The sequence below is a fragment of the Saimiri boliviensis genome, chromosome 10, assembly GCF_048565385.1.
Source record: "Saimiri boliviensis isolate mSaiBol1 chromosome 10, mSaiBol1.pri, whole genome shotgun sequence".
Lineage (NCBI taxonomy): Eukaryota > Metazoa > Chordata > Mammalia > Primates > Cebidae > Saimiri > Saimiri boliviensis.
The window spans coordinates 8,496,470-8,510,390 of record NC_133458.1 but is presented as its reverse complement, the minus strand read 5'-3'; the positions used below and the strand labels follow the sequence as shown (position 1 = coordinate 8,510,390).

At 41.9% G+C, this 13,921-nt stretch overlaps 2 protein-coding genes across 5 annotated transcripts in view; both read left to right on the top strand.

The window, feature by feature from the left end:
- Positions 1-9,064, top strand: part of GIMAP8 (GTPase, IMAP family member 8) — a 51,646-nt gene extending 42,582 nt beyond the window's left edge. For all 4 annotated transcript variants that reach the window (XM_039473032.2, XM_039473034.2, XM_010340450.3 and 1 more), the window contains 2 exons: positions 672-1,298; positions 3,293-9,064. In XM_039473032.2, the coding sequence (XP_039328966.1) occupies positions 672-1,298; positions 3,293-3,981 (1,316 nt within the window). In that variant the 3' untranslated portion in view covers positions 3,982-9,064. The remainder of the gene's footprint in view (positions 1-671; positions 1,299-3,292) is intronic.
- Positions 1-13,921, top strand: part of GIMAP7 (GTPase, IMAP family member 7) — a 57,674-nt gene that overhangs the window by 3,231 nt on the left and 40,522 nt on the right. The window lies entirely within an intron of this gene.

Sequence of the window (13,921 nt, the reverse complement as noted above, 5' to 3'; positions counted from 1 at the left end):
GTTCATCCATGTCCCTACAAAGGACACAAACTCATCGTTTTTTATGGCTGCATAGTATTCCATGGTGTATATGTGCAACATTTTCCCTGTCTAGTCTATCATCCATGGGCATCGGGGTTGGTTCCAGGTCTTTGCTGTTATAAATAGTGCTGCAATGAACATTCGTGTCTGTTCTTTAACTTCATATGAAAGAATCATATGGTACACAGCTTTTGTGTCTTGCTTCTTTCACTTAGTGTGTGTTTTGAGATCCATCTATATTGCATATCACTAGTTCACATTTAAAAAAAAATTGCTAAGTGTATTTGATTTTATACCACCAAGGGGCATTTGAAAATCAGATTCTCCCTAATCCTGCCTTAGCCCCTGCCTTAGTACTTACCTTTGATAACAAAATGAAAGGAACCCCTAGGACCAAAGCTGAAGGCCAAAGTCAGCATGTTCATGTTCCTGGGGACTCTTAAGCTCCATGAGTATCGCTTAGTTCACTCCTGCCCCTGTCTGTGGCTTTCACCTTGATGGAGAGCTTCTGGTTGAGAGTAGAGTTCTATTGTGTTACAGTGTTGTTGCCATTCTCTATACAAGTTGGCAAGGATAAGAAATCATAAAACCTGCCCACATCCGTACTCAACTGCAGGAAGAGACTATGAACCTGTCCATTTGTCCCACAGGCCCAAGGGAGAGGCAGCTGCAGTCCACAGGACCCGAGCAGAATCCAGGGACATCAGAACTGACGGTCCTCCTCGTGGGGAAACGCGGTGCTGGAAAAAGTGCAGCAGGAAACAGCATTCTGGGGAGGCGGGCCTTTGAGACCGGATTTAGTAAGTGGTCAGTAACCCAGAGCTTCTCGTCTGAGAGCAGAAGATGGAGAAAAAAGAAAGTTTTGATCATTGATGCTCCGGACATCTCCTCTTTAAGGAACATTGACTCAGAACTTAAAAGACACACCTATCCAGGCCCCCATGCCTTCCTGCTGGTGACACCACTAGGCTTTTACAATGAGGATGATGAGGCAGTGCTGAACACCATCCAAAGCAGTTTTGGAGAAAAATGCTTTGAGTACATGGTCATACTCTTTACCAGGAAAGAAGATTTAAGGGATCAGGATCTAGAGAAGTTCTTAAGAAACAGCAATAAAAGTCTCTGTTGCCTCATCCAGAAATGTGGAGACAGATATAGTGCCTTCAACTACCGAGCAACAGCAGAAGAAGAGCAAAGGCAGGTGGATGAGCTCCTGCAAAAAATTGACAGCGTGGTGCATCAGAACGGGAACAAGCATTGTATTTTCAGAGAAAAAGGTAAAACTGTGAATGGAATATATATTTTTATATATACCATTTAAAAATAGGTATAAAATACACAAGAACTTTAAATTTTCTAAAAGGCATAGAGAAGACAGAAAGGACAGGTCTTCTGTTCCTGTGTTAATTTGGCCTCCAGCTCCATCTATGTTACTGTAAAGGACAGGATTTCATTTATTTTATGGCTGCATAGTATTCTGTGGTGTATATGTACCTGTATCTAAAATAAAAGTTGAAATAAAAAAGAAAGGAAATTAAAACTGGCAGAAGGAAAAGGCAGGACAGGTCCATTCCATGGATTCTTTTCTCTCTCTTTGTTTCTCAAATTGTACTGAAGTTATAGCCTTCCCTTGCACATTCTCTTGAACTTGTCTTTAATTTTTTCATGATCCTTACTATCTCTTCAACTGGAGGGTTGGGTCTTGAGGAAAGGAGCTGACCCTTTCCAACCCTGTTTCCCCGCGGAGTACTGCTGCCCAGGGCTGGGCACAGTGCTCACTTTGCTACTTAAGGACTCCTCATCTGCATAGTGCTACAGGTTCAGTTGACCTACACTGAAGTCCTTCCCGTTCTTACTCGCTCCATCTTTTCTCTGCTTCAAACATCTTCACCCAGGAAGAACATAAAACCCGAAGGAGCAGATCTTCTTATTTGAACCCTCCTTTGGAAGTATAGATACATGGGAAAGTCAGGAGACGCTGTGTATAGAAAGCCCAATTTGCAACAGGTTTTGGAGAATGGATTAAATGGCCGAGCAGAAAGCTGGAAGATATTCCAGAGAGTATACCAGCTATTTCAAGCAAAGAGGTAGGACTAAGCATGTCACCTATTAGGGTACAAAAAAGAATAGTGTTGGTGTGAATGGGGGTTCACAGCTCTAAAGACCATCTTCCAAGAACACTGAAGATAAAGACATTGAACATTAAGAACACTGAATTAGAGAATATGGGATGGGGAATCAGGCTGGATTTCAGAGATACATGAGAACCATACCCTCTGTAGGTATAGAAGTAGGGACTGAAGCATTTGACAAATAAGGGAATGTTGGAAGATAAGCTGTTGTTCATCTGTGAAACTGTAGGTTCCGGATAAGCAGGTTAATAACTTCCCCTTGAAAGAAGAGCATGTGATGTGCTTTTCTCCTCCTTTGCATTGAAGTAGATGTTAGCTACTTGGTATAGAATTCATAATGGAAGAGAACTATGAAGAGACTGGAATGGGCACTGGACCATCGCAGAGCAAGTGCAATCTCCAAAGAACACATGTTGTAAGGTCTCTATGCATCTGCAAATTCCACTTATAGGAAAATTCATTCTCTTTCTCCATCATGGACTCCACACACACAACAGTGTTAGTGGATACTCATTATTATAACCATGTGGTATCTTTCGACTCATCAGTGAAAGGCAATTAAGTTCAATATGGTTTTAATGAGAAATGAATTTTCACATAACCTAACTAAGGAAACTGGTAATCTATCGGTGATATGTAGAGTTCTTTTTTCACGAAAGTCAATTTAACAGAAAAATTCTTTAAATACTGTAAGGAGATGTTGCTACAGTTAGTAGTAGTTGGGAGTGAGAAGATGTAGTTGTCACAGGAACAGAAGACAAAGGGATGAGATGTGTAGACTGGACCAGGCTGAGGGTAGTAGAGAGTACGAAGGCCAGGGGGCACTCACAGGTGCCAGGGAATCCAGAAGGTGCCAGAAAAAGGGAGCAGAGTGGATTCAGTGATAGGAACAGTGCTATGTTAGTGGATGAACCCTGGATGGAGACTGTAGTCTAAGTCCTGCTGTGATTCCACAGACTGAGCAAACTGGGCCAAGTCATTTCTGTGTCTGGAGATTCCCCTCCTTGGGTGAGAGGGAGGCCTTGATGCTGTTTGAGGATCCTCTTTGTTTAGTGATGTAATCTTGCTTCATGGCATAACTTTAAAATCCAATTCAGATGGGCCCATGGTCACAAATCTTTCCCACTTTCCTTTGACAGAAACCCTGAGCATTGTCCTCGTGGGGAGGAGTGGGACTGGGAAGAGTGCAACCGGGAACTCCATCCTGGGGAGGCTCGTCTTCATCTCTCAGCTCCGGGCCAAGCCAGTCACCAAGAACAGCCAGAGTGGCAGCAAGACCTGGGACGGGCAGGAGGTGGTGGTTGTGGACACTCCTTCCTTCAGCCAGATGCTGGATGTCGAAAAGGACCGCTCCCAGTTAGTAGAGGAGTTCAAGCACTGTTTGTCCTGCTGTGAAAAAGGGGACACATTTTTTGTCCTGGTGTTCCAGCTGGGACGATTCACTGAAGAGGACAAAACAGCAGTGGCGCAACTGGAGGGCATCTTTGGAGCCAGCTTCATGGACTACACGGTTGTGCTGTTCACCCGGAAGGAAGACCTAGGGGCAGGGAAGCTTGAGGACTTCATCAAGAACTCAGACAACAAAGCCCTTAAGAACATTATTAAAAAGTGTGGGTGGCGCATTTGTGCTTTTAACAACAAAGAAACTGGCCAGGCCCAGGAAACCCAGGTGAAAGCTCTTTTAGCAATAGTCAATGATCTGAGAAGGAAACATGAGTGGAGTGGGTATCTCTATCCATGGGAGAACACCAGCAAACCAACTAAAAATGTCCAGGAAATTTCCCAAGCCAAAAAATTCTTTAAAAGTTTAAAAGATATGTTACCATAGGGAGCCAAAGTGCCTGGGGTCTGTTCCTTTGGGGACACCCTCAGGTTGAGGGGAGGGACGGGGCATGGTAGGACTGGTGGGGAAGCAAGAGGGCTCATGGCTTTGAGGGTCTGAGAGGTAAATGCATCCCACCTTGCATCTCACCTTTATTATTTGTAGATAAATAAATTGCAGGTGGGGGTGAATAGTAGGGGATCGTAAAGGAGAAAGAAGATGGGGAAAGAGGTATCAGACATTAGGCGGATCTTAAGAGGTAGAATCGAGTCACAGGAATCAATACACACGGTTATCAAGGCTGAGAACACCCTTGATCAGAATATAGATAGTTGCACAACACCCCGGGGGATGCAGATGCATTCAGGACACTCCTGGGCATGGCAGATGTGGGAAGCAGACTCCAGAGGGCCTCTCTGTTGTCCAGAGCTGTTGGCTCCCAAAGCTCTCCTGTCGCCTTTGGGATGTGACTCAGGGCTAGAGTTTTCCTTTCTTCCCATGGTAGCTATTCCTCACTGCTCTTTTCATTGCATGCCTAGATGTGAAGTGGGACACAGTCTCCCATTCCTGGCTTTCTCCGAGGAAACCGATCTGAGTCTTGGAGGTTTTGAGTGATTTTATTGCTAATTATCACAGTGACATAGACTAGAATGGCAATTAGCAGCATAGTAAGGTTGCCAAAATCAGAGAATCCTGCAAAGTTCTATAATTCTAAGTGTTTTTCTACATTTCCTCTAGAGAAGGTTATTAGAATCTCCATTGCGTTTCTCTTTCTCCCTCTCTTTCCCCCGACGTTAGGAAACAGGTTAAAACTCAGAGAACCCCAATAATAATGGTTTAAAAACACCAGGGGATTCCTGTATGTCATGTCAGAAAGCTGGGGAGTAAGCGGTCTGGGGCTGGTAGGCCTCAACATGCCAGCTTTGTTCTATCTTTCTGTCTTGCCTGCATTGGCATGTGGTTTCTACACTTGAGTTTGCTTCTTGGTTTCAAGACAGTGGTGTTCTTTCCATGGCTGAACAGATCATTTTGAAAGGTGGGCGATATGTAAGAGAGAAATCTGGAACCTTCTGGGTAGATACAGGGTAAGATGTTTCAAATGTTGAGCACTTGGTACATGCTTTGAGGGCATAATCTGTGTCATCTGCTTTTTTCCCTAGATAATATCAGGTTACTTTCAGTATTAATCCGTTTAAAAGAGCATGGACTGTTGCCATTAATACTTTGGGATTCCACGTAACTCTTAACATGATAACTTCTAGAAAATGTGTGTGCCGTGGACACAGGGAACAAGAGGCAGCAGGGTATACTTGAGGGTGGAGGATGGGAGGAGGGCGAAGATTGAAAAGCTGCCTATTGGGTGTTATGCTGGTTTCCTGGGTGATAAAATTCTCTGTACGCCACACCCCTGTGACATGCCACTTACGTATATAACAAACCTATGCATGTATCCCTTGAATTTGAAATAAAAGTTGGAAAGTAAAAAAAAAAAATGTAAGTATATTTAGTTGAATCAAATAATAAAGATGAATCAGATTATGAATTCATATTCTCTTTCTGATTTGTATTTTTCTGAGTTAGGGAAGGAGCATACATACCTTCATGAGGAGACAATTCAGACGTTTAGATACCTTGACTCAGGTGAGCTTTTTGTATCTTTGGTGCGTGAGGATCTTTATTTAGACTGAGTGACAGCCACTTGGGTGTCAGGTCCCTGACAGCTCAGGTATCTTTCATTCTGGACATTTTACTACAGCAAGGACAAATAAACATAACCAGTATTAGAACCAGAAACATGGGCGGAATAAGGTCTGAACATTCTGTGCTTGTTGCCTGAGCTTCCCTTCTGCTTGAGGGCAGAAACAAATCCCAGTGTGCTGCTTATGGCTGAGCAGGTGACGCTGGGAGCTGTACGAGGTGGGGGATGTGTGGGCTCAGCAATGTGGCGTCCTCTCACAGGTAGGCTCTGACATAGCTTGCTGTTTTCCTTTAGGTCCAAGTCTGAGTGCGGTGACAATACTGCTGTGTCCGTTTCTCTGAGAAGTTCATGCTGAGAAAGAGTTAGGACATAAGAGGTTTATTTATGGAGAATGTCCGTGAAAGAAAAAAGAGGGAAGAAGCAGAATTGGGCAGGGAAAGCCTTCAGACTGTGATTTACACCTGACATTTGCAAGAGGAAAGTGGGGAGGAGATGCGTTGGGCAGGGAAAGCCTGGCAAAGCCCGGGCCACCTCAACAGGGAATTCTGGGGCAAAGACAGACCAATAGCCAAGTCCTGCATTGGACAGGCACTAGTCGCTCTGCTGTGCTCAGCCTAAGGCTGGTGGCTGCTGGGAGAAAGCATGCCTTCAGCTCAGAAGCTGATGTAGGGCCTGACAGTGTTGCAGCTGGAGGCTGCCAGCTAGCTGCATTTCTTGGAGCTGAATGGCAAGTTTCTTCTTGAAATGAAAGACTTCAAGAGTGGTGTCCCTTCCTCACTGCCATAATTGGCTGACGTGCTCCATGTCTCACTAAAGACCCCTGCTTGAGCTGGAAGTCCAGAATTGATATTCCACTCTCTTAAGTATGTGTGCCTTACCAAGGCCACTAACATGCTAGCCTCCTATTGCTCGTCCTGCCTCTTCAATGTGATGTCATTGAGGTAATGTGCTGGTTCTCAACTGGAAACAATTTTGCCCTGTAGAAAACATTTGGCAATTCCTAGAGAAGTTCTTAGTTGCCTCAACAGGGAGTGGGTGCTACTGGCATGTGGTAAGCAGAGTCCAGGGATGCTGCTGAATAGCCTAAAATGCACAAGATAGTCCCCCACAACAAAGAATTACCTGGACCAAAATGTCAATAGACCTGAGGCTGAGAGACCCTGATACAGCAGACCAATGTCTGTTCATTGGTACGATTGCGGTACGAACAGATGGTCCAGACCTTGTTTGGTTAGAGAGTGGAGAGAAGTAACTACTATGGAAGTGTTTTTTTTTTTTTTTTTTTTTGTTTGTTTGTTTGTTTTTTTTTGCCTATTTACAGTGTCTCTGTTTTGCTAGTGCTCTAAGAACATGCTTATTTTTCACAACGGGTCATCCAGCACCCCCAGGCTCCCCTCCTTTCTCACGGCAATTCTTTTCATTTCATTTCTCTCTTTTCCTGCACTGAGAAAGACGTACTGAAGAACAAGGCTTTTGTGATGACTTTAGCCTAAAGAGTAAAAACAATAGTTTCATGATTGCATAAAGACAGAAAATCCCATAAAATTGGGCTAAATTTCTGCAAAGGAGTCAGCTGAGTTGCTGACATGATCTGTGAAACCTGCCAGCAAGTTCACTTCCCTAGGAGAATCCCCAGGCCGCTTGGCTATGAGCCCCTTCTCCTCCTACCTGAGATGAAGTCTTTACCTTTTCAGTAAAGACCCTCTCCTTCCTAGCCCATCGTTACATCAATTTGTTCCATGGACCCATTGGTCCAGGCTCTACCAGTAACACACTATCATCCTCCCCAGCAGATTAAAGCATCAGCAGGTTGTACCTCCCATTTTCCCGTGAGAGGCAACTTCATGTTCATGAGAAACCTCTGTGGCCTTTGCTCTCGCACCTCTGTATTTCTGTGAATACACGTAGGATGTACTCCACAGAATGGTGAAAAATCTAGTTGTGAACAGCATGATCAGCATGGCATGTTTTCCTCTTCAGCTACAAACAGTTCCTGTTTATTTCTCTTCATTTCATATCGTCCTCGTGTATGTTAGTGTGTGGCAGGCCTGCATTTCCTGACCCACGGACTATAGGGCAGGGTGTAGGCTAGATTAAAAGGGGTCAAGCCTGGACCAAAGTGTCATGCCTAAAAGACACTCTGGGAATCTATTTGTAATTGGTCCTTTGCAGGTCTTCAGTAACCTGAAGTTTAAAATGATGTCATGTTGACAGTAATAACATTGTTTTCCTAGCTTGCAACTGGCCTGCTCTGGCAACACTCTGGGCTGCCGGCAAGTTCCTATTTCCTCTGGATTTATTTCTGAGGTTTCCCAATGGATGAGTTATATTAGCTACTGAAAATTTCTGTCACTTGCCACGTGGCATTTACCTTGATTTTACTCTTGTCCTGGTCCAAATCCTTCTCCACTGGGTACTGCTTGCTAGGCACTGTTAACTATGAAGCATGACTTTCAATCCTGTTGGCCACCATGTCTTCAAGTCAACACTGCAAGTTCTACTGGGTATTGGAGAATCCAGTAAACACCTTTGGAGTTTCTGCTATTTTTGTTTTCAATGGGTAATGAGATTCTCATGGGCAGCACTATTGGTCTTACTGGCTGCTCATCACTTCCTTCCTGGGTTTCCTATTTTGTAAGTGGTGCCATAGTCTGTCAAGTTGTCCAAGCCAGGAGCCTTGACTCTTTCTTCCAATAAATAACAAAAGAATTATGTATCCTAAAGGCTTCATATCTCTCTGGAGCATCCACTTTTTTTTTTTTTTCCTTATCTCTACTCCAGTTATGGTCACCACCTTTCTGGTCCGGATTGTTGCAATGGTTTCTTTGGATTGAACCTGTTTTGAGGCTTGCTTCTATCAAATTATCTTTCACACTGCAACCATGATGCTATATATTTATAAGGCAAAGGTAATTGTGAGACGATGTTATCTCATCATCTCACATTAGCATCATTAGCAGAATAATGGCCTCCAAAAATCTCCACGAAAGAGAGAACACTGTCAAAAATAGTCAGAATAAACTTTTTTTTTTTCTTTCTGGGTATCAACCCAAGGCTTGAAACAATATTGAGATTGTTTATTCAAGAAAAATAGTGAGTTTTGTGGTGCTTCAACTTGCCCCTTTTCTATTACCCACAACTCTGTGGTAATCTTGAAAGCCAACAAATGAAAATCATTATGAAAATTAGCAGCCTGGAAGCCACTGAAGGGGGCTCAATGGAGTTAGAGCTCCTTAAAAGTCCCATTCCTAGAAAAGTGTCATTATCTGGCCTCTCTAGTGGTGCCCTGAAAGACCCCATTTGCAGCTCAGGAATGGAAAACCAAATGGTGTATGCTGTCACTTCTTAGTGGGAGCTAAGCTATGAGGACATGAGAATAATATAATGGACTTTGGGGAGTCGGGAGGGGGAGGATTGGGAGGGGGATGAGGAATAAAAGACTAGACGCTGGGTAACAGTGTACTCTGCTAGGGTGACAGGTGCATTAAAATCTCAGGAGTCACTACTAGAGAACTTTCTCATGTAACCAAAAACCATCTGTACCCCAAAAACCATTGAAATAAAAATAAAAATTAAAAAAGAACAAGGTAACGAAAAAGAATAAATATAGTACTAATTTAAAAGAAAGAAAAATCCCAAAGTCCTCCCCACTGTTTCTAAGAGTCTCTTCTTCCCCAGTCTCCTTAGTCCTACGGAATTATGCACTGTTTCTTTGTTAGAGCAAGACTCTGAAAGCCTAAAATGTGGTGTTTTTACTGTTACTTTAAAAAACACACATTGGTATTCATGCACACAGTGATTCCTATTCAGCTTTTTCTTTTTCCTGTTTTTTTTTTTTTTTTTTCCAGTTTCAGGAAGTTTTACTGAAGATTCTGCAGAGAACATGCAGAGCCAGCATGCAGCCTTCCTTCCTGACTTTGATCACTGTTCCTTTTGCTCCTTCCTCTTTAAAAAAAGTGCAGGTTGCTTTTATTTGTGTCTTTGAGAGACTGTTCCTTAGTGGATAATAATAACTCTCTTTTAGTCTGTCAAGCTTTGGTTAAAAAAACTCACTCCTATCCCCTTCCATATTATATTGAAAGGTAGGAAAAGTCATCTTAAAACATTTAAAAACCTCACATATTCATAATATTGGACACATTATAAATGATCAAGTATGAGCATAAGAATGTTTAGAGTACTCCATCAGGTTTAACAAGAAGATATATTTATACTGATTTCTGGCATTCAATTTATGTTCCTTAACTATCTAAAAGACTCATTTCTAAAATCTTCTAGCTCCTGGAGAAAGGCTGTCTCTTTTTGAATTTTCTCCAGCTGATTTTTTTCCTAGCAGTTTGCTGGTTGTTGCTTGTTATTTCAGTTGTTTGATTGCTTTCAGTTTCGTGGTTCTCATGTTTCCCCCTCTGTCTTAAAATCTCTCTTAATGTTGGCTGAGAGAAGATATTTTGTGGTGTGACTCCTGTTTTGCAGCATTTGGCCTCATGCTTCCTTTGTTCTTAGGGGATTTTTTTGAAAATTGTTCATTATTTGTCCCTGTAGTTTCATATTCTCTGTGGCCCCTCCTTATGTAGCCTAAGATCAATGACTTGTTCATTTCTTCTAACTGGAGTTCTAAAAGTCATTGTAATATTGGCTCCTCATGGGGGTACTTAGAACTTCTTGATAAGTTACAGATTTTGCTGGAAATACTATGTCCAGAATTTTTTGCTAAGGATTTCTGCGTTTGATGGCATGCTATTCTTGTGCAGGATAAAGCTATATAAGGCAAAATCTTGCACCCGTTTATTAACACATAACCTGCAGGCACATGTAGTAGTTGTTGCAAGACAGGGTCATTATACAAATATCAGTTATGTATTAGACCATATTAATAGAATGAAGGAAAAAATTACATCATCATGTCGTTGGATGCAGAAAAAACATTGTGTATTTATCTGGGCACCAAGAAAAATATGTAAAATTTGAAGCCAAGTTTTGGAAATTGTGGTTTTTAGCACCCCACAATTTGTCCCCTTGATTTCCAAACCCCTACAGTAGTAATACGGCTATATGAAGGCTGTAGTAGCTGTATTACAAGAGCCGGTTCCAAAGTGAAGTTTACAATCACATAGCAAGTAGAGAATTGCTGCTTTGACAAGAGTTTGGCTAGAAGGCCCAACTCATTGTAAATGGGATCACTCTTCGGTATTTACATTATAGCATTTTATTTATTTGTTGCAGTATAGAAATATGTTTGTTATTGATCGTAGGAAACTATGGTTTTTGTCTGTACTACATATTACCAACTCACCAGTAGCTTTTAGATTGTATTTTAGTTCTCGCTGCTAATGTTACTTTGCCTCAAACCAGGATTCCATGTTCCTTCTCTTGGGTTCCTAGATCACCCTGCACCCATGTGTAGGTAGCCTGACTGGGGCTTCCTGTTTCCATGTTGTAAGCTGACTGGGGTAGGTCTATTTTGGGCAGATTCAGGCTACTCTTTTCCTCTTCAGGTTTACTCTTCTCGGTCTAATTTTTTGTGGTGTGTATTGGTATGATAGCTGAGTTGCAATCTGGGCTCACACTATTCCATTTAGGAAGAAGGTCTGGGAAGTCTTACTTTGAACTTTGATTCTCGCTGTGTTCTTCACTCCAACATATTGGGGGGGCCTGTGTTTTGGATGAAAAGGTGATCATTTGCCCAACCGACTCCATTCTTTGTGTATAGATGCTATTATTCAAAGCTATGGAGGAAAGAAGAGACTCACCAGCACTCTGAATCTAAACAGTAAGACCTGGAATGTGAATAGTGGTTCGAAAAGTATTAACATACTTACTTTTTTGGTCTCTCTAAGCACATCAACATGTACTAAATTCTGTTGTAGGTGTCCGTCTGTACTCAGGGGAAATTAAGATATGTTTGGTTATAAAAGAGATGCCAAGGGACAAGTAAAGGTAAAATTCAGATTCAAATGTTTTAAGAAAATGGGCCGGGCATGGTGGCTCAAGCCTGTAATCCCAGCACTTTGGGAGGCCGAGGTGGTTGGATCACGAGGTCGAGAGATCAAGACCATCCTGGCCAACATGGTGAAACCCCTTCTCTACTAAAAATACAAAAAAAACAAAAACAAAAACAAAAAAAAAAACAACAATTAGGTGGGCTTGGTGGCATGCGCCTGTAGTCCCAGCTACCCAGGAGGCTGAGGAAGGAGAATTGCTCGAACCTGGGAGGCGGAGGTTGCAGTGAGCCAAGATTGCTACTGCACTCCAGCCTGGTACCTGGTGACAGCGCGAGACTCTGTCTCAAATTAAAAAAATAAAATTAAATAAAAAGAAAATAGCTTTACATAAATCCAATGACACTGCAAGACAAGGTTTTGTATAAGTTATCCAGGGTCGTTCCTGGTGGGGGAGGCAATCTGTTTTTCTGTTTCACTCCAAGAGCTTACCAAAATATTTCAATCACATTTATCTTCCCCAAAAGTACTGTGATAATCAGCTTAACATTACAAACTATTTCCCCTTTAAATGAATGAATGAATCACCTCTAGCTACTACTAACTCTTAGTACACAATTTTTTAGAACAATCTCTGGGGCTTCTGATACTTGTTTTCAGTTTTAATCATTAATGGATGACTGTTTCTGAAAATCCACTTTTCTCCTTACATTTGTGAGACAAAACAAAACAAACAGTAAATGTCAGGTAAGGTTCAGCCAGAGAATTAAATTCTGTACAGATAATGGTGCAACAGCCGTCTGTTTGGTTGTTGGGGCAGGCTGCTCTCACAACCGCAACACAGCACAGATGTTACATTCTCCTTTGGAAACAAAATAAAATAAATTTAAGTGTAAAAAATATATTAAGACTTCTTGACACGGAAGACTGGGGACTCTTTTTACATGTAATTTTTGAATAAATAATATATTTAAATGATTCAAAAGCCAGAAGAATATGAAATGGCAAATATTAAGGTATCTTGATTCCACCTTGCCTACCTGATTCTCCCACAGTTTTCTAAAAGTAACCGTTGTTTCTTGGGTATGCTTACATTGTTTCTTTCTAAAAATATAATAGAATCTTAGTACACATTCTTAATTTCTTTCTTTCTTTTTTCAAATACTGTGTCTCCCTCTGTCACCTATGTTGGAGTGCAGTGGCACCATCATAGTTCACTGCAGCCTTGAACTCCTGAGCCTGTGGTCTTCCTGCCTCAGCCTCCAAATAGCTAAGACTATCAGCATGTGTCATCATGCCCAGCTAGTTTAAAATTTGTTTTTCACAGATGGGGCGGGGAAGGTCTCACTATATTGCCCAAGCTAGTCTCAAGCTCCTGGCTTCAAGAAATCCTCCCACCTTGGCCTCCCAAAGTGTTGGGATTATAGGTGAGCCTATGTGCCTGACCATATATTCTTAATTTCCTTATCTTTTTTTAGCATAAAAGGTAGCATACTGTTTATATGGCTCTAAATCTTGTTCTTTTCACTTAACAACATATCATGGGAATTGCCCCAAATCAGCATCTAGAGAGTCTCTAATTTATTTTATACAACTGTACATTATACAGCGACAGTCCTTTGCATATCAATACCTGCATTCTGTTAATTTGCTTCATTTGGGATATTTCTAAAACTTTGCAGTTTCAAACAGTACTTCATTGTTTGCTGGATTTCACTCTATACAGATCGTGCTATTCTGCATTTTCACTAATGAAGTGTGAAGGTGCCTGTTTGTTCTCATGTCATGGGTTTTGAAAATCTGATGGGGAGGATGTGGAGAAGTAGGAACACTCTTACACAGTTGGTGGGAGTGTCAATTAGTCCAACCATTGTGGAAGACAGTGTGGCGATTTCTCAAGGATCTAGAAATGGAAATTCCATTTGACCCAGCAATCCTATTGCTGGGCATATACCCAAAGAACTATAAATCATTCTACCATAAAGACACATGCACACGTATGTTCATTGCAGCCCTGTGTACAATAGCAAAGACCTGGAACCAACCCAAATGCCCATCAATGATAGACAGGACAAAGGAAATGTGGCACATATACACCATGGAATACTACGAAGCCACAAAAAATGATGAGTTCGTGTCCTTTGTAGGGACTTGGATGAATCTGGAAACCATCATTCTCAGCAAACTGACACAAGAAAACCAAACACCTCATGTTCTCATTCATAGGTGGGTGTTGAACAGTGAGAACTTGTGGACTCAGGGAGAGGAGCATCACACACTGGGGGCAGTTGAGGGTGAGTAGGGGAGA